Source organism: Prinia subflava, chromosome 3, assembly GCF_021018805.1.
Source record: "Prinia subflava isolate CZ2003 ecotype Zambia chromosome 3, Cam_Psub_1.2, whole genome shotgun sequence".
Lineage (NCBI taxonomy): Eukaryota > Metazoa > Chordata > Aves > Passeriformes > Cisticolidae > Prinia > Prinia subflava.
This window is the reverse complement of record NC_086249.1, coordinates 91,051,516-91,073,002: the sequence shown is the minus strand read 5'-3', so window position 1 is coordinate 91,073,002 and position 21,487 is coordinate 91,051,516. Positions and strand designations below refer to the sequence as shown.

General features: G+C 37.9%; 1 protein-coding gene across 1 annotated transcript in view; it reads left to right on the top strand.

Annotated features, from left to right (window-relative positions):
* CTPS2 (CTP synthase 2) overlaps positions 1-21,487 on the top strand; it is a 59,423-nt gene that overhangs the window by 7,845 nt on the left and 30,091 nt on the right. The window contains exons 7-13 of the mRNA XM_063392894.1: positions 1,501-1,581; positions 2,942-3,093; positions 3,380-3,512; positions 5,531-5,619; positions 6,370-6,464; positions 7,304-7,366; positions 7,988-8,031. Coding sequence (XP_063248964.1) covers positions 1,501-1,581; positions 2,942-3,093; positions 3,380-3,512; positions 5,531-5,619; positions 6,370-6,464; positions 7,304-7,366; positions 7,988-8,031 — 657 coding nt within the window. The remainder of the gene's footprint in view (positions 1-1,500; positions 1,582-2,941; positions 3,094-3,379; positions 3,513-5,530; positions 5,620-6,369; positions 6,465-7,303; positions 7,367-7,987; positions 8,032-21,487) is intronic.

Below are 21,487 nucleotides of genomic sequence, written 5' to 3'. Positions count from 1 at the left end.
AAAGCTTCCCCCATGAGCTGCCAGGCTGCCCAAGCTGAGCCTGGCTCGTCCTGTCCTGGATCCCTGCTGCCTCCCTGCCTGCTCCCGGGCATCCCTGGGGTGGCTGCTCAGCTCTGCCTGCCCGAGCCTCTGTTCTCCCCAGGGCGTTTTGGGTGCTGAGCAGGCTGTGCCTGCAGAGGTCCTGTACTCTGATGCTGCACTTTGGGTGTGCACTTGTCAGAGCTGCCCTGTTGGATTCAATTGTTCCTCATCCTCTGTGTGTTGTGTTCCTTTGTGGTGTACCTCTGCCGTTTTTATTGTAGTTTTGTTATTTTTGTGATGATTCTGATGCTTTTGATTTCTGTGTCTGCATTAACTTTAAATTTGTCTCCTCAAGATGGACAATAGATTTCAAAGTGGGTTTACTCCTGTGCTCATACTGTTAAAGTTTATGAATTTTACCTTCAGCTTCAAACTGTACCAAATTATACATATGAATTGTGCTTAAGTGAATAGAATGTACAAATTGTTTCCTAATTACATTTTGATTTAAAAGCACACTAATTTTCCCTTGGCATTTTTTTAATGTTTCTAGAATTACTTCTGAAGGTAGGGTAAGTTGATTAGAGTCCATCAGTATCAGTGTATCTAAGCTGCATTAGCAAGGTGATCAAAGGACAGCTACAAGTTTCTGAGCAAAAGGGCTTGATAAATTAAATAGTTGCATTTGCTAGAAAGATGGGGAAAGTAGTGAACTAATCTCCTAACAGGATCATCCTACTTCTTGTTATACTTTCAGGTTTCAAAGTAACTTAAGGGAGTGGACTGAGTAATCAGTAGGCACTTTACTAGAGCAGTTCTGCATTTTGATCTAGTTGCCTGGAGTTACCTAATGTGAAAAAAGTCTCCTTCCAATAAACACCAAAGCATGTAAATATTTTCTTCGCTGGTTAAAAATTGTCAATATTTTCTAAAATTACTGGGATTTAAATTTATCAGCAAAATACTAGCACCAGTAAAAACTCCATACAATCATGAATTAGTTTTCTCTTCTTTGGCCTCTTTTTTGTCATGATGTGTAAATTAAAAAGATGCTGAAATACTGATGCATGTAAGCTAAGTATTATTGCTCTCAATTTAAATCTGATCTTACTGATAAGATTACAATATTATTTTTGATTCATCATATACATACTCATAGAGCTGCTAGACCTGAGGCAAAGAGTATTACAACAGTAGCTGCAAGAAAGAAAAATATGAAGCAGCAATATTACAGAGAATGCCAATGAAAGATGAATGAAAATTGGTCAGTATGGGCAGGTGACTGATTTACTTCTGCCTTGCTAGTAGATATTTGTGAGCTATGATACATAGTAGAACTCCAAAAGGGGGGAAAGAGTAAAAAAAGGTACATTTGTTTGTGCTCTGCTTCCAAAGGAGTTTAATTTCTCTATGAAGTATTGAAGATCATCTATTGGTTTGACTAGTAAATATTTGAAGTTTTTCCTTCTGTTACGACAGATCGTCTGCAGAAGTGCAAAACCTATAGAGATGGCTGTGAAGGAGAAGATTTCCATGTTTTGTCATGTGGAACCTGAGCAGGTCTGTACGTCAATGTTACATGTAGGAAAGTACAAAAATATTTCTGTGCATTTCTGTTTTCAGCTTCTGACTGCTTCATTCATACATCATTGTTTTTATAATTTTTGTCTTGCTATTATGATGCTATAGCATTTTCAAAATATCAGGAGTATGTATGTTAAGTTTTATGTCAAACAGTCAGTAATTTAAATGCATGTTGTGTAAAAGCCAATAAAAATAGATTTTGAGTGCATGGTTAGGTTGTTATACACAGCATGAAACCGTACAGTTTTCACAACTATGGCTGGTTTTATTCATTATTTATTATTATGTATTTATTACCTGAAAGTCATCTCAGTGATTATAATAATGGATGAACAAAGTGTGGTTAAAGTTAGGTGATTTGCTTATGTCCACAGATAGTCACAGCTACGTGAACACTCTTACTGTGATAATGTGTAATCAGTTATTTATGCCCTTAAGCATGCATCTCCTGTGTAGTTACATATTCTTCTATAATTCATGTGTGGTTTTTCCCTTAATAGTTTGCAATTAATTGCTATTCAAATATTAATTTTGATTAATCATCTGCTCTTTAATATTTTTGCAAGTGACAGCATTTTACTCTTCAATGTAATGGATAATGCTGAAGGTACAAGAGATGCAAGTGGTTATGTGGCATTTCAGATTGGATGGGCACATAGAGAGGCGTGGGGCAGCATGCACATCACAAAGTTTGTGATGAACAGAGGCAGCTCAAGGGTAACAAAGAGAGTGTCCTTTACTGTTCATCTCTTCAGGGAAGAGAACACTTGTGCTCAGGATTCTGAGCTCTGTGTCCCCAGGTAAACCAAGCACAATCAGCTTAATTGTTGGCAGCTTGGATGCAGTCTATAAATGTGTTCTTAAGAAAAAGGTCCTTAAATAGACCATACTCAATAATTACATAGCCTAGTTCATTAACAGAATACTTCTAGGAGACTTTGTCACAACCAAATTGGGTCTGTTTTGTTACATTTAATTTGTTTTCTTGCTTTCATGGTTAATACTCTTCAAGTGTGTGAGAGGGGAGGAAGGAAGTGCTAGCAAGCATGAGTGCTTGTGAGGCTAGATATTTGCATTAAAACTGTTGATAGGCTTGATAAGCCTGTATAATGGTGTGAAGGAGAAGCAAGACACATTTTTACTTTTTGAGTAACTTTTTTTTGTAGATTTAATGGAAACTTAAATATTAGCTGTGCTGTCCTGCTCATTCAAAAGGAAGGTATTTAAAAACCAAAATGTTTGTTGAATAAAAAATGCATGTAGTATTCAAAAGCAGAATGAATGTTTCCTATGAAAAATTTACATAAGTCTTTTATGTTCTACCTTTTTTTGTTAGGTAATCTTTATTCATGATGTTTCTTCTACATATCGAGTACCAATCCTATTGGAGGAGCAAGGCATCATAAAGTATTTTAAACAGAGGCTAAATTTACCTATTGATGACCAGCCAAGTGATCTTCTAATGAAGTGGAAGAAAATGGCTTGCAGGTATTCTATGTCCTGCTGCTTTCTCTAGAAGTGCTGTAATTCAAGTTAGGTTTTAGCTGCTGTGAAGTCACCAAACTGGAGTGACTGGGTGTAGTGCTGATTGACACCTGGGAATGAATAGTCTGGCTTTAAAACCATTGACAGATGGGAAATTTTAGGAGATATTTTGTGGAGTTGAAGAAAAAGCAACTGTTGAAAAAAACCACAACCCTGTAAAAAAACCCACTGTTAAAATGGTTTTTTTTGTGAAATTTGGTGTAGTAACTGAAGAACTTGTTTTTGTCAGGTACGAAAGGTTGCTGAAGGTGTGTTCCATAGCTCTCGTTGGCAAGTACACAAAACTGAGTGACTGCTATGCATCTGTTTTCAAAGCTCTGGAACACTCTGCACTGGCAATTAATTACAAGCTGGATTTAATGGTGAGGATATTTCTGGCTTTTGCTTTCAGGACTACTTTGATTCTACTATTGTATCATTCTGTGGTAGCCTACTAGTTCCCATCATGTGAGGCAGTTTTAATTCTTGAGAAAATTAGAAAATGAATCATGCAGATAAATACAGACTGACCAAACATCTCATTTTTTAAAAGAAATGTGTACAGATTTAATTATTTTATTTGGGACTAAACTTGCCTGAAAGGAACACTGGAGTTACCCACAACTGGATCTGATGAAAAAGCAGACTTTATCTGCAAATTTATATTTAGTATCATAGTTAGATTTCACTTGTTTTCATGACACAAAGTTTTAAACTTGGCAGTCCTGGGTTAACAGTTGGATTCAATGATCTTAAAGATCCTTTCCAACCTAATTATGGTATGACTAGAAAAGGGCAAATGTACCAGTCTTAAAAAAAAAAAAAAAACAGAGAAAAGGCAAAAGTTAGGATTTGGGGAAATGGTGGGTGATTAGCTTTTTTTTTGTTCCCTGGGAAGATTATTAGCTAATACTCTAAAAAGTTTCTGTGTACATGAAGAAACAAGAAAGTGGGAACAGCCAGAACTGGTCCCTGGAGATTTTTAGGTCCTGACTAGAAAAGATCCTAAGCAGCCTGCTCTAGTTTGACTTGCTTTGAGCAGGGGGTGAGGCTGGAGACTTCCCCCTGTCCTTTCTGACCTACGTGATTGTGTCACTGTGGTGTTTCGTACTGACAGTTGCAGAGTGGGAAATTTTTATGATATGAAAAATAGCTTTGCTTTTAGTAAAAAAGGTGAAAGGTGCCCTGTCTGCAAATGCACAGCAAGCTTCATGTGTAGCTGGTCTTCATTTTGGTGGGGTTTCTGTATTAACAAGCATGAAAACTGATGTTTGCTGAGCTCCAGTGCAGTGTTGAAATGTTACCAGACACAGCTCCCACTGTACTTAACTGCGTGTACAAACCTCCTTTTAGTGTTTATGCCCAAAGGCTTCTCTGTAGAATCCCATGCTCTGAAGGAACTGCTTGATCTGAATGACAAAATGTTGGTGCTTTAACTGATAAATGTTCCTTCTCAGTATGTTTGGCATGGAAAATACAATTAAATCCGACTGTCATTAGTTTCTCTTTACAACCTTGCAGTACCACAGTGTCTTTTTAGTTGATTGTGTAATATTCTTCTAGTATAGAATAGCACAATTCAAAAGTAGTTCTTTTTCTGTTGTATGTTTGATGCCTTCTGGAACGTGGAAAAAGTAGAATATGTTTTTTGGAAAGCAGTCTTGTCTGTTGTCTTTCTCTGTCCACAGGTGAGTTCTACCATTTCAGATGATCTCATTTTTATGGAGGATGAACTCTACATCAGAATGTGGTTAATTATGTTAATCTGAGAAAAAGGCTGACAAAACCCAGAATCAAACTCTGAACTTTTGTGTCCCCAGTGCAGTACATTGTTCCCTCACTTCACTCTAGTGGTGCATCAGGAGCTGTGCTTTTTAATGACACTAGAGATTCTAATGCAGAATTTCTATCAGGACATAGATAATGGGTTTTTCTCCCTTTCTACCCAAGAGTCCCCAGGAACACCTTTCTCAGAGACAACACAGATTTTTCCAGTCTTATAATAAGCTTGGACAAAAGCCAGGAAAGTAAACATCCTGGCCACATCCCATTGGGATGACAGGATAAGGTCAGCACCACTCCTTGCCTGGCCCTGGTTGCCATAGGAAGGTAACTTGGGTTCAGAGTTACAAAGCATTCTGTTAGTCTGCTTACCTGGAGCATGCCAAACGGGGCAGACACAGCTCCTGAGCTGTGTGCAAAGAAAAGGGCACAGATTGCTGCAATCGGAGCAAACACTCTGTCTTAAAAGCAGATACTGGGTCTTCAGTGAAGTTGTTACAGGTTTATTGGCAAATTCACTTGACACTCTTAATAGTTTCTCTTAACACTTGATTATATACTGTCTGCTGCTCTTTCTGTGGAAGAAGAGACCATTCCATTGCATATTTTTCTTTATTAGTACATAGATTCAACAGAACTTGAACGTTCTACGGAAGCAGAGAACTCAGTGAAGTATCACCAGGCATGGCACAAACTGTGCAAAGCAGAGTAAGTGACATTGGGCATTCTGTATCCCAAATGCAGACCATGAGATTTATTTCATGTGATGAAAAATGCTTCAGTGACTCCAATAATTTCTCAATGCATCCAGACTTCTGTTACTTATGTGAAAGGATAAATTTAAGGGGTGGTGAAAAGCTTCAGCAAATTGAACTATCAGTGTATATCCTCAAAGTCTGCTTAATCTCTTTAGACAAAATGCAGTTTTTTGGTTGTTGGTTTGGGGTTTTGATTTTTTTGTCGTTTTGCTTTTCTGGATATCTGGACTTTCTTTACAGTGCAGATCAGTTGTCAAAGGTTTTTTGTTGTCAACATGCAGCATAGTGAAAGGTGCTTGTAAATGCACACTGCAAATGTCTCTGTTAAGAGTGATTACTAGGATTTCAATTTGTATTTTTAGAGGGATGTTGTTTGCTGTCTGGATATATTTAGGTTTTTTTGGTATTAGGGTGTTAAGATTTCAAGTAGTGATTATATATCTAGTTTATTTGAATAATATTTATTTAAGCAGTAGGAATTTCAGTGTGAAGTGTGATATTGGTCAGATGAGAATTAGAGTGGGTAGATGAAACAAATCTCCAAATTTAGAATTTCTTTGTATTCTGAATGGTTGTATAAAACATGCCTTTCATGAATTGTGCTTTCTTAGTTATAACCTCAAGAGTCTTCAAGTTGTGTGGATTCCTCTGCTGGCTTGATTCTACATGTTAATTCTTTTATATATGGTTGTCATTACAGTGGCATTCTGGTCCCAGGAGGTTTTGGAATTAGGGGAACAGAAGGCAAACTCCAAGCTATCTCCTGGGCAAGAACAAAGAAAAAACCTTTTCTTGGTAAGATCATTAGAGTGAGAAATTACTGTGTTTAGGAAATGTATAGCAAGCTAATTGATTTGATTAAAAAAAAAAAAAAACCCAAACCCCAACCTTAGGGAAGGATCCTGTCTTGGGGAGGTATGTGTGGTGATGTGACTATCTGCCATGTAAAGAATCCCCAGGAGCATTGTCCTGTACCACATATGCTGTATGAGGAAGGAAAAAAAACGACAATCTCTTCTCCAAAGGTTTAATTTGCATGTACAAAAATGGAAAGTCTTTGCTTCTCATTGTAATTTTATCAGTATAATTCTCTTTATTAAACAGTGTGCAGAAGACATAGGTGTCTTTGGACCACTTTTGCTGTATTTAATGTTTTGGTTTTTTTTTTTTTTTTGATTTGCTGATGTATGTTATTACGGTAAAGTCCAAAGACGTCATCTGGCCTATAAGCTAAGTGCTATTTGTGTAAGTGCCTCTGAGGCTTTGCTTCCTACTCCACATTTCTTACCTTTAAGTGTCTGAGTAGTTGCCAAAGCAAAGTTTGAATCTGGATATACCCAGGCTTTCAGCTTCTGTTTGTCTTTGCATTAATTATTGGTAAAAGAGATGAGAGGAATAAAATATCTTTGAAAGGGCTTAAAGCACGTAATTGTGTCACATGTATTTATACTGTGCCAAGTTTGAAGTGTGAGTTTTACACGGAGCAGCCACTTTTGATTTAGCTTTCTGTAAGTGTGTGTATATGCAATGAATACCAAGGTTTCAAAGCAGTCAAGTTTAAGACTGAACAGCAAGTACTTAGTCAGTCCTACTCTTCATCCTGGAAATTATGGAATTTTTGTTTTCTCTTCTAGGAGTTTGCCTGGGAATGCAGTTAGCAGTTGTGGAATTCGCAAGGAACTGTTTGAATTGGGAAGGTGAGCTCAGTATGCTGGTGTGAATATGATTTGTTTAGAGGTGTTTTTATTCTCCATGTGAAATGTATGTCTACTGTTAGAACTGTTTACAGACCCTGTGATTGATGCTTAGCTCTTGCAGCAAGATCATTTCCAGCTAAGTACCCTGTGCTACCTCTCTGTGCAAGGGAGTAAAAACTCTCTGTTATGCAGACTGTTTGAAACCTGCTTTTTGATCTAAAGAGTGTAGAAGAAAGTGTGCTTAGAGTTCATCTCTGTAGTCTCTTTCTGAAGTGTGCTGGTGGGGAGATGTAAAAACTGAGAAGTGGTTTTCTCACTTGCCTTCCTTACCCAGAGTGGCCAAAGAAGAGCTATTGGAGTAGTAGTTTTCAGAGATTTGACTTATCTTAGAATTTCTGATAATAAAAACTGAGAGGAAAGTGTTTTGGAAGGCAGGAAAGGGAACTTATGTGTCTGAGGTCATATGCTGCCTGTGATTGCTTCAAAAGTGGTGCAGGATATGTTTCAACATGTGAGATTGTAACACAAATGTAGACAAGCCCTTAAATGCCACAGAGCTGTTATGACCTTTTAGTGCATGGAGAGCAAATGTACTGTGTTTACTCTGAACTTCTGTTCCAGATGCAAATTCTACAGAATTTGACCCAGACACAAAAAACCCAGTTGTAAGTACTGTTTTTTCCCTGCATGTGTTTTGTGAACATACATCTTTGTTAAAAAGGGAGTTACCTCAGTGTTAGTTAAAATCTGTCTATATTTTTATGTGGTAGGACATGAGGTGATATCTACTGTCCTTACTCAGTACTATTTAAAAAGGTATTTTCTTTTGATAGTTTCTTGCCATTGCCTATTTGCATCTGTGAATTGCCTTAGCTTTATTTTTGCAATTTTTCTAATAGTTTCCTTGTGTAATCTCATGCTGGGAGTAGACAATAATGATTAAGTTGGCTTTACTACAGAATAAAATATAAAAGGGAGCTGAAAGGTGTAGCACAAGCTATTACCAAAATAAAAATTCATATGACAAGATAAGGATTAAATGGAAATGGGTTGAGAAATTCTTATATTTCCTATATGTATATAGTATAAATAACCACTACACCCATCCTCCCCATGCATCTTATCATCCTCCTTTTGACAAAGAATATCAATGGCCCAGATATGGCAGGGCTCTCTGCATCATATGCTGATGGTAGGATTTTAGAGTGGATTTCATCACATTATGAATGTAGTGAAACTTAAAAGTGACCAGGGAAAGGGGGTTTTTAGGAAAATGAAAAGGAACAGAAATAGATATGAGAAATAAAGCAATATCTTGGTGTGAGATATTGACATTTGCTGTAGTGACAAATTAGGCAGGTTGCTCACAGTGACCTACTGTTTCCTTATGCATCTCCTTCAAAAGAATTTTGTTAGGATTTGCAAGCAAAACATACTAACATAAATTTTTCATATCTGATTAGTCTGAAATGTGCAAATAAGAGGGGTTTTAGAGCATTTACACAGTTTGTCAAAGTTGCTTGTTTGCATAGGAAAGATAATCCAGTGTGAGCTTTTGGAGGTAAATTAAAGACCTTCAGAGTTTCAGGGTGAGACTTACTGCTAGAAATTGGTGATGTTTGGAGAAGTACTCAGGTGAGTGAAGTTAAACTTTGCTTATGGCATCAAATTTGTAGCCTTGCCATAGTTAGAGGTCTCTTCCTTTCTTCTTGACTATGTGCAAAGAGGTATTCTTTCACTGCAGGGGTCAATTTCATAATAGCAATATGTTGTAAAATGTAGAAGATGTTGAAAGCTTACTGTAAAATTTTAGATTGTAAGAAAGTAGAGCACAGAAGACTGATTCTGGGACATCCTTATTTCTAGAGCTTTTTGAGTTTTATTTAATGGTATTTAGCTGGGTGATTTGCAGTTTATATTCAAGGGCAAGGAAGGTAGATATGTTAAAGAGAAAATTATGTGGACGTAAAGTTAAGAAAATAATGGAGTGAATGTATGTGTCATAGAAGATTAATACCTTGTTTACAATGGAAATGTTATCATTGCAGTTGTGTAATTGATATTCTGTTTTTCTGAGCTGCAATAAGGTTCTGAAATTGGTTATTGACAGTCATATTTCAGCATCTTAATCTGAATTTTGACACCTCAGTTCTGGACAAGAAACAGATGTAAATCATTCCAAGTGGGAGATTTGCACTACCAATAATTACAGCTGCTAAATAATCTTCCTTAGCAGAGTCCATCTTGTGCTGAAAGCTGTTTAGATATTCTATATAATCAATAAAAACAATTGGAAGAGAAGCAGGTTACTGAAGCTTTTGAACTATCAAATTGATGTAGACGTTTCATTATCCAAGAAAGTTAATTGGAGTTTATCAGCACTGATGTCATCTTGTGCACTAACTTAGGACTGAAGCAGTGTGCTTTTCTTTTGGTTTCCCCTCCTTCAAAAGCTGAAGAGGGAGAAGAAAGGTACTGGTGAGGCAGTAGTTACATTTCCTTTTATTTTTTAGAAAGAGACAAAACTTGACATGTAGTTTGACAGGGGAACTGAGGGGCATCATAAAATACTTACATTGCTTCTTAAGTTGCTAAGCATTCAGGTGCTCAGAACTGTACTACTAAAGCTGATCGTTTCATCTAAAGAACCTAGAAAATACTTTGGTCTCTTGTGTTTCTCTTTGTTCTCCGCTTCTATGGAAATTTGAACCTTTTTGCTATAAATAAATCTACAATTTTCAAGTACTCATGTAACTCAGTATTATACAAAATCACAGAATCATTTAAGTTGGAAAAGACCTCCAAAATCATCAAGTCTAACCTTAAACCCAATACCACCTTGTCAACTGGACCATGGCCCTAAGTACCATGTACATTTGTGTCTTGAACATCTCCAGAGTTGATGACCTCACCACATCCATGGGCAGCCCATTCCAATGCTTCACAATCTTTCCAGAGAAGAAATCTTTCCTGATTTCCAGCCTGAACCTCCATGGCACAGCTTGAGGCCATTTCCTCTCATCCTGTCACTGGCTGCCTGGGAGAATGGCTTGATGTGGCTACGACCTCCTGTCGGGCAGTGGTAAAGATTGATAGGGTCACCCCTGGGCCTCCCTTTCTCCTGGCTAACCCCTGCTTCCTCAGCTGCTCCATGGGAGATTGTGCTCCAGACCCTTCATCAGGTGTGTTGCCATTTTCTGCACCTCAGTGCCCTTTTCCCCAGGGCAGCTTCCCAGCCACTTTCCCCCAGTCTTGGAGCATTGCCCTGGTTCAGTAGGGAAGATGAGGGAGGTACGTGAGCTCTGAGCACAGCCCAAGGTCTTGGTCTCCTCTTGGCTGGTTATTTGCAGGTGATGTTCCCATTGTATACTTTTAAGCTTTCTGCTTTATTTCCTAGCCTTTTTGAAAAATAACGAGAGGTAAATTTTTAGTATTCTTTGCAAGAGGATGGCTGTTCAGGAAGGTCACGCATTTGCTTGAGTGTAGAGCTTGTTATGAATTTTCTCATTCAAATGGTAATTTCAAAAATAACTCATTTAAAGGGAAACTGTGTGGTCTGAACTGCTAGTGAACTGGATTCACTGGATGGATGGAGAGTTGTTTGTTTTGTTCCATTTCTCTCATCTTCCTCTACAATTAAACATAGATTTTTTTAAATGATCCTTTCAATTATGTTATCAGTTTTATTGCAACAGCATCGAATATGGTTCTGGAAGAAGAAAAAGACTTTCTGAAAATAATTTTCCTTTTTTTCCCTTTGATTTAAAAAAGTTAATTTTAATTGTGATCATTGTTCTTCGTGAACAATTACACCTTGTATAGGATCATGAACCTGAACTTACTGCACTGGGTAAAATAACTGCATTTTCTATACTCAAGAAATTGTGCAGAAGTATATTTTGCCAGTAGGTGACACCCTTAAAACATGTTAGTTTCCTGGTGCCCATATTTCCTATTCAGGATGTCAGTAATCTGATTGAATTCCAAAATTTCTAAGGTTGTCTAAGAGATGAAAAGGAGTGTATGTCTGACACCTGCAAAAGCATGTCCTAAAATTGTGTGATTGTACTTAGGTGTGTGTGTAAAGTAGCTAGTGGAGCTTGGTTAGCATAGTGTGCATGTACTGTATTTACTTTTGAAATCAAAGCATATTGTTAATTTAGAATATTTTCATAAACGAGGGAAAAAGTCATACCTATAATTTTCTTTCTTCCAAGAAATAACACATTTCAACAACTAAAGGGGTTTGTAAAAGAATGGCCTGGGAGGATGTTAGGACAATCATATAATGTTTAAATGTCATATTTTTTAAGGCTTCTATTCATGCATCACTGGTGTGGAGTACTTTATTCCTCATTTCACGGAGGGGAAATTCAGGGATAGGAACCACAGTAGTGTGAGATCTTGAATGCACTTCACAGGCTTTGCAATTAAGCCGAGTCTTTAAGTCCTTAAGTAACTCTGAGATCTACGTAATTTATCAAGATAATGGATGATGTTGGTGTTAAAATTCAGTCCAAAATTCCAAGTTCTCTAGTAGGATTAGTGCCTAATCCACTGATTACTTATATTCAAAATGTCCGTTCTTCATATTTCTCTTTCACTAATTTCTTCTTGAAGTAAATAATAATGCCCATGAAAACCCATCTGCTACAGGAATCATGCAGTGAAAAGGTTAAGACTGCACCAAATAAGGCTAATGAATTTTAACTGCAACAAGTCACTCAGTTTATATATATATACTTACATATCCCCATTCACAGAGTCATAACAAAAAAAGTACATACTTACGTAAATATAATTTAAAATGAGTATCTAATGTTGCAGTTATCATACTTGGCATGGTTACATTGCTATTGAAAATAAGTACTTCATTTTCCAAAATTTGAACTGCTTGTTTTATGAAGTGTCATCTTTTGTGAATGATGAAACTGAACTATGAGGAGTATTGGATAATATACTCTAGGAAACACTCCTCAAATGGAATGCTGCACCTTTCTTTTTGTGTGTTTTAAAACTGTGTGATTGGAATTCCTTTAGATGTCTAAATAGTAGCCCAGGTAAAGCAGGATTTCTTAAATAACACCTCAAATGTAGTGTGAAATAGAAACAGTATTTCTGAACTCGTTGGAAGGTGTTTTAGCTGGAATGTGTGGCTGGTTACTGTGGATGAAACACAATACAAACATATTTTCTTATCTGTTAAATCTTTATTCCATATGCTTTAAAACAATAACAAATCAGTGGGTTTAGATGTACACATAATGTAAACAAATGCCAGGCTCTTCTTCAAAGCAGTGATACTCGTTCTTGCAGACGCCTCACTGTCCTGTATTAGTTATCTTTTTTACAATCATGATAAACTCATCAAAGCTGACAGATCCATCCTTATTTTTGTCCAACGATTTAATTATGTTATCAAGTGAGAATTGATCCTGTTTTACGGGACAAGAATTTAAAAAAAAAAAACAGAATGAAATAATTAGATCACCGTGAGCATTTTTCCATGAAGAATGTTGCCAAGAAATGATGCAGTCAATAACAGTCAGTGTTACTTGAAGGTGTTACTGGTGGTGTTGTATTTACTGGTTTGACTGGTTCAACTAGTAGGACAGTGTCTGCTGTTGCCTGCCAAAAATGTTTACAAAGATATATAACCATTTGAGAAAGATGAACTATTACTCAGATGGGTTACTTCAGTCTTCTGGGTGAATTTGGAATCTGGGAAGTGGAGCAGGTGAAATAGCTGCAGCAGGTGCATAATCACCGGTAAAAATTAATATGCATATGATGTACTTCTTTATTAGAGACTAAATTGGGCCCTGCATGCATGTCTTGAAAACATGTTACTACCTCTTCTGTGCCTTGGGCCAGCATCTGAGGGTCTCTTTCCCTCCCTTTTCTCCCTCTTTAGTAGAAATACTGTATTCACTGTTAAAAACATCTTGCTAATGTATTAAATTTAGTTTAGATTATTAGCTACTTCTATTTGTCATGTCTGGAAAGAGTGCATGTAGCATCCTGATGCAGTGAATATTCTGATAGAAACCCTGATCAGGCTAATTAAATAATGTAAACCAAATTTGGAGTTATAATTTAAATTCATAAAATGTTTTCTTTTGTTCGTACCATGTATCTCTGCATGTTTTGTAACAATCTGTTATGTTTTGATATTGATTTATTATGGTGCCATAAATGTCTGCAAACAGACTTGCTTGAAAATGTCTGAGGTCCAGACAGAAAACATCAGTATTGCTTTTTCTGAACAGTTCCATTTCCACTTATCTGGGGAAATGGGTATGATGCTGAATTGTCTTCAGTGTTATAAAAAGCATTATATTTCTGAATTTGCCATCACATTTCTGTTAATTCTTGGCAATCAGTTTCTAAGCTCTCTTTTAAAGGAAAGAAAAACCCCTTTTTGTTCTATTAGGGTTTTTTGAGGAGTCTGTTGTTAATTAGCTATTTTATGTTAATTAAAATGACTAAATTAGATTACTGTAGTTCTCAAAATACTGTATTTTTGTATAGGAGGGTCATTTATTTCAGATCTTTATCAAAAATTGCTTTTGTGAGATATCCAAAATGCAGTATTTAAAAGATTTCTCTAGGGGAAGAATCTAAATTGAGTCCTAATGCAGTTCATGAAAAATTTGGCAGACAATATATATAAAATCAGAACATAGATTTTTTTTTTTCCTAGCTGCAGGAAATGGGTATTTCTCTCTCTAGCTTGGTGGCATCTCTTCTTTACTTGGCATCATTCTGGAATGGCAAAACTTCCTTTATTTTGTGATGGTGATAATTTAACCTAGATAGAAATTGGCTGAGGTCTCTTACTTTTGTGTTCTACTGTTTTATTTGGATTATAGATTCTCTTCTATATATTTTATAGATTCAAAATTAATTATTTAGATTGAAATGAAAAAATATTTTATGAGATTCAGGCACAATATTTCAGATGAAACTTGGCTTGCATTAAATAAAACCCAAAAAACCAAACCCAAACAGAACAGCTCTTAGATTTTTTTGCATTTGATTTCATGGGACTTTGTTCTTAATCCTGTGCTGAAATATCTGTTTGGAGCTACTGTTCATCAATGTAAATGAAGTTTTATAAGCCAAACCTTATTTAAGAATTATGGATTTAGTGAAACCATTTGGGCACAGTAATCTGCTCTGAAGATCATTGCCTGAATTTCCTTTTTCTTGTGCATTCCATGGGCGCACAGTGAATACAATGAGAGTGAAAACTTACCTTCAGGTACTGTGCAAATTGATTCTGAAGTAGATTCTTCAGCCCACCAATGGACAGTGCACTGGTGCTGCCCTCCTGTAAAGCATACTGGGTGAAATACTTCAGAAGGTTTTCATTGAGTAAATGTTCCATGTTTCTCAGGTGTTGTCTTGAAGAATAACTGCAAACAAAACAGACAATAACAATCAAAATTTGAAATTTATCTGACACTTTCTTTATTGTTTAATTAACCATTTAATAAATAATACTTAACTTAGGTGAAAAGAGTTGGATTTCCTGTAAAATTGATCAACTTTCCCAGGAAAGGAAATTGTCTATGTTACGTTTAAGGATTTGAAAGACCCGATACTTACCTCACTCAGAACCTGGAGCTTTCAGATGTATCCAGCAGTGAGAGTCTTAGATTGGGGCAACATTTATAGTTGCTTGCATGCTCCACCCTAATTATGAAACTAGCATGTGTCATTGAGTCACTGCACTAGTTACTGTGTGTTCAGTTGTCAAAGGAATAGGATACATTAGCAGTAGAAATGTGTACTATTTTTTAATCTCTGAAATGTGTCATCATCCTGCACTGCACTTGATGTATATTTACTTGGTCTTTATAGGTGATATTGGAGAGCTTTTCTTGCTTGAATTTGTGTATTTTTCACTTCAAGATGAACTGCTCTCAGAGAAGCGTGAAAAAGATTCCTATGGTGATATGTATGGCATTGTTATTGTAGTGGTGTTTTGGAAAATGGCAAATAAAAGGTTTTTTTTTAAAATAGCCAAATATGTAAATAAAATATTAAAAAGCCACTCACTCTTCGTGTGAGTAGTTCATCACACTTGTCCACATTTTGTGCTATTTCTTAGCACAGGAAGGAGATGAAGTTCCACTGGAATAAAATTTTGGTTGCTAGTGTTAAGAATCAAAACATTCCATGATGTGAATGGAAAAAACCTGAAGTGTTCTAAATGACAAAGTTGAATGTGAGGTTCTGAAAAACAGTTCCTTCTCAGGAACACCTTTATAACTGAGTATTGTGTTCTGCAGGTTCTGCATGTTCCATTCTGAGTGTTCCAGTGGTTTTATTCATGTTCCATTGATGGTCTGTGGGACATCCTGGAGCTGATAATCAGCCTGTGGTTGATGCTTCATGACCCAAGACTGTTAATTTTGCAAATGCTGAGTTGCTGGCCCTGACTGTGGTTTCTGCTTGTGGTTTCTAATCTGCTTGCTGTCTGTTGTCATTTTTTTTTTGTGCTTGGCTCCAATCCTTGGCTCCAAACTGACTAGGTTTTTCACCCTGTCCATCACTTCTTCAGAATCAGTTGTCATTTCATCGTTTGTACCTCTAAACCAAGAGCTTTGTGGGTCTGTAGGAGATGGATGGGACAGAGGGGATGGTTTTGGAACTGCAGATGTATGGGTGTAGGTTCCATAATAGGTAAGTAAGTAGGAAGTTTCCTGAGAAAACCAGGCAAACTTTGGTAGATGAGTTATGTAGCTATACACTTTGCATTAGTAGCCCATTTGAATGTGCTTGCACTCACTTCCAAGTGTCAGAAGAGTATAGAAGAGTCCCTAGAGATCATATAACTATTTCCTTTTCCCTGTAATGGGGTCGTCAGTATTTATGCTGGATGCCTGCTCAGCTTATTATTGAGTGCCTTAAATAATGGGGAATCCACAGCCTCCTTCTCTGGTCTGTTCCTTGTGGGTTTTGTTAGAGTGTATTACTGTGTGTCCACAAGCCTTGCTGCACTTAAGCCCTTTGATTCTCCTCTCTCTGCAGATAGGCAGAACAGACATCTTCCTTCTCAAAATGGCCTTTGACATCAGCCAAATTCACGGTCCTTTTTTTTATTGATTCAGAAATCCTTGCTAGTTTAGTCTTTCTTTGTGAAACCTGCTACTTGGATCTAGTAATTTGCTCTTGACTTTCTTCAGTTGTTTCCCATTCTGTTTGAGAGGCCATGTCCAAAGTTGTGCCAATTCACCTCTCTGGGTGCTCATAGTGTTGCAGATTTAAATAGTTTGGTTGATGAGGACAATCTCTGTGTTATTTTACAGGGAGGTGTCCAGCTACAGGTTTTTAACAGTGGAAGACTTTGTCAAGTTTCTTGACACTTAATTTCAAGATTGTGGGGAGGACAAACACATTGATTTAAAATTTAGTGCAAAAGCTTGGCATTGGCTTAGAATTCACAGAACTGGGGCAAGGCGTCCCCCAGTGTCTGTCCAGTGCAGCTGAGGGACAAAGCTGGAAGTGCACTTTCTCCTATGTTTGTTTTTTGGCTTTACAAAAATTCAGGAGCCACTGCTGTCTATACTAACAGAACCTCTCCTGCTGCTATGGGATATGGGAGTAGGAGTGCAAGCAAGTGTGGGGCTGGAATGCATTGTATGGCTTGGAGTGAGTCCCATTCACTGAACTGGGACATGAACTCTGTGGTCGTTCATGGCAATAAGATAATCACAAGTCTTTTTGTCTTTTTCTTTCTGCCAACAAAATGAAAAAGAAATACCTGTCTCTCCTTTCATTCTCCTTTCCACCTTTGGTAGGTGGTCAAATTTTAGTAGTATTGCTTGGCTGAGTGATCTGCTAAGGCTTCTGTTCCCCACCTGCTGATTCCTCCCTGCAGCTCCTGTCTGGTAGCCTCACCATCCTTACTGCTTTATCCCTTTTGGAAGCAGTTCCAGCAGCAGACTGGTGTGCCTGGTCTGTATTGTTGACATTACAGTATTTGAATATTTTGTTTTAGGTATTCAAATGACTTCTCTTTGTACCTCCCTGAGTATAAAACATAGTAGTAAGATGCTCAGTGGTATGGAAAAGCTGTATTTTGAGGGATCACAACTTGAATTCAGCACATTAGCCATGTTAATTTGCTAAGGGTTCATTAAAGAACACTGCCTAATTGCAAAATAGCATAACCAGTTTTACTGAAACGTCTTCCCAGGAAAGTGAGAGACCAACTTCTGGAAATTTGGGTGATTTCCTCAAGAGTTGTCTGCCAAATCTGGGGATGAATCCAGTGTCCTCAGATCAGCTCTGTTCACAGGGCACTGTAATCTACGACACTATTTGAATGAGAGACTGGCAGAACTGGGATTTGCAGTTTGATCTCCTGACTCTTTGTCCTCTTCATTCTCATTTAGCTTGCAGTGCCCTCCTCCAGTTGTTTGTGTGGCATCTCTGAACTCCGTATTGGAATCAGCCTCAGAACTCAGTTTGACAGGCCTCAGTACTTGGTCTTTTTCAGAAGATCTCTTTGTAGGACTTAAGTGCTATTCTGAAATACATCCATCTTATCCAGCACAGCCCAGCAATTGCAGAATGATATCCAGGTGTAAGGAATTCTGGTTGCTTACTAAGAATTTGAACAGAAGTAGGGGAAGATAATATGTAACTGTAGCTGCCCTTAGATGATATGTGACTAGCAGACAACAGCATTTATCTGTGCTAAGGAACAGCACTTGGAGCTTTGACATCTGTGCATGCTGACTTTCCAGTGTAGAAGCAGCAATCCAGCTTTGGTTCCAGTGTCTTGCTGCTCTTTCTTGCATGTATGAAAAGATATAATTCCTGCAGTTTATGACATAATTCATTTTGATTTACCCTGGTCTAGAGAAGTCATAGTAAGCGCAATATCCTTTTGGAATTGACATTTTTATTTTAGTTTAGATGCAAAGCCATTAGCAAAAAGAGGACTAAGTTGGGGATGTCTTTTAAATTTGTTTAGGGACGCACATCACATGTCCCTGTGATGGTTCTGTGTCATTTTGTTTCAGTGGTGGTGTATGCAGATTCAGTATTCACTCAAAACTGGCTATTGGGGAATTTTTCCCTAGCAAGCTGGTTTGTTGTCATATTTGGAGCAAGCAGTTCCAGTCACATTGGGGAGTAAGGGAGCACGAGGTGTAGAGATGACTGAAGTTTGGGCACCACCACTAGTGGTAGGAGGGGTGAAGTTCATGGCGTTACAGTCATGTGCATTTAATGATGGATTAAATGGGATGATAACCCAGATGCTGTCTCTTTTGCCCTTGTCAGATCCTTCCTGCCACCATTGATGGCTGAATGTTATGTGAATCTGTGCTCCTTGTTTACCTTAATGTGCTGGACTGTAAATTGGGTTGGTCTGAAACTGGATTTCTGTGCCATTCACTGACACTGTTGGAAGGGACAGGGCACCCTCCACAGGGGTGGGGCTGTCACCTGAGGGCAGTGACTATCTCAAATCATCCTGTTTAATCCCCTGGTGATGGGTAACGCCCTAACCCTCCAGTATTTTTCCATCTTCTTTGGTATATTTTATTGTAGCAGCACCAGGCTCACTTGTATGTAAGCCCAGCTACTTTAAAGCAATTTCAGGCATCTCTGTGAGGCTTATTTTACAGCCTAGCCACAGTATTGAAATGCCTGCTGTCAAAGTGAAGTTTGCTGTAATGGAGAACATATCTTTGTGGATGTTCAGCACTCAAAAAGAAAGAGCAGGAAGTGGTTTTGTGCTTACTGTTCACTTATTTCTGTTTATGTAGTGCTTGTGCATCTTCTCAAGCTTACAGACATCCATTGCTAGATCAAAGCCCTTTGTTAACTTTGCTTATTTTTTGTAGCAGAGAAAGATGGGATATATGGGAGAAAGATAATGGGACAATTAAAGTAAATTGGGCTGGACTGGGGACTCTGTGGAACATACGAGTCGTATCTGATTTGCAAAGAAATCTTGCACAGGTGTCAATTTTGATTTCTTACTGAATAAAAAATCAGAGGAGAATTTGTAGAGAACTAGTGCTACTATAAAGAATGTACATGTGTCTGTGCCTGTATAAATTACCAATCCCCATGCTGCATGTGAAGTTAAATAAGTTAAATATGGGATACCTTGTACTGTAGATAATTTGCAAATAATGAAAGCCATGGAGATGCAGATGTTGCTGCTACCACGATGTGTGTTCATTTCAGCTCTAAGGGCTTTAGGGAGTTTTGCACAGAATCAGTCCCACAACTGCAGGCAGTCATCCTCAGACATTCTTGACCTGTCTACAAAAAGGAACACGCTTTAAAGTTGGGCTGCTGGGAGCCAGCCTAACCCATGGGTAATTTTTCAAGGATGTATGGTGGCTGGCAGATGTGGGAACCAGCTCTGCAGTGCAAATAGGGAGTTGTGATAGAACATTTCAGTGTTGTCAGTTGGTCCTTACTGTTAGCTAGGAGGAGACAAAGGATTGACTGAGAGAAAAGGAACCTTCAGTGAGCAAACTTTCTGAAAAAGACCAAATAATTATGGGTGAGAAGTTCAGCAAACTGCATTACTGCCATTGTAGAGAGCATGGCTTTGCTTTGAGGGATGGAACTGTTAGATGGAAGTTGGGGATGAGTTGTAAAATCCTTTATGTGTCACAGGTGATGCATTCCCTGTGTTGCAATTGTCATTGTTTGTAAAACCTGTAGTGGTGACATGTGGAAGGGTTGTCTCATTTCACAAATTAAACTTGAGCTATATGGGTTATCCTGACAAGAGTCTCTTGCAGGCCCTCCCTTGTGACATGCACCTAATGAGATGTTGGAGGTGTCTCCCTGAACAGGACTGGGTGTGACTGCTACAGGGATGAATTATTTAATAAGATGCATTGTTTGTAGTCAGCTTTAAATTGGTGATGTGTTATTCATTGTAACTATATGTGTCAGCTGTTGCTGCCATATGAACACATCTGGCAGACTAATTTATTGCTGAAACTCCCTGTGATGTAGATATTCTATATTGCACAAGATAGTTTTGAGGGAGAATGTGTTTCAGTAATAGGTTTTATCCTTCCGTTTTGTGAACCTTGACTTGTGCAGCAGTGCAATATGGTTGTGACTGCCACAGCTGAAATTCACAGTTATGTAGTTGCTAAACCTTTTTGTTCCTTTCTGTACTAAACTTGTGTTTTTCAAAATTCTTTAGAGTAATCAAAAATGTATAAATCTTCATTCCAGCAAAGCATATATGGATTTATGGAGGAGTGGCTTTGGTTGAGTTTCAGGTAGGGCAAAGTAAGTATAAGTACAATAATGCTGTACAAGAGGCACTAGTGAGTTTATTTCTGTGATGAGATTAGGTCTTTTCTCAGCTGTCCTTTGACACTGGAGGTGCCTGGAGCCTCTAGATGTCACAGCTGTATCTAAAAGCCTTTCTTCATCCTGAAAAAAAATCGATGAGGAGAGTTGGAATCAAGTTTGTAATTCATTTTCAGAGCATTGTTGTTGTTCAAAAGGGGTACATCTAATAAGACACATGGGCACATAATTTAGGGATTACAGGACACTGAGATGCCTGATCTCAAAAGGGGAAATGTACTAAGAAACTCCCTTGCCCAGCATATTTTTTTAGCTAGAAATAGTTATAATCTGTTTTCATGCGAGTCCAGGACTACTGTGTGTCAAAGTAATAATCCTGCTGGTGAGTCAGAAATATCATATCTGATTGTCTTGATCCTTGAAGGGTGTAATCCATTTTGTATTAGAATTTATTTAAAATTATTTGACAGATAGGAGTCTGATACTGTATGAGTTTGTGTAGCTTTCTTATAAAGCCTACAGCTTGAGATGATGGTGTGGTGACATGATAGGATCCTCCTAACTCACTTTGAGTGCACGTGGGAAAGATGGAGAATCCTGGGTTCTCTAAAACAGTTTTGGCTTTTCTATTAAGCAGCAGAAGTGGGGAGAATGAGTATTCTGGTGTTTTCACCCCACGGACCAGTGGATGTACACTGGGTAGGGACAGGGGACTCTCAGCACAGTTAACCATGTTCAAGCCCCTAGAAATCAGTGATTGAGGTCTTTTATCAGAATTGTCCTGCAGTGACCCTGCTGGAGCTGTGC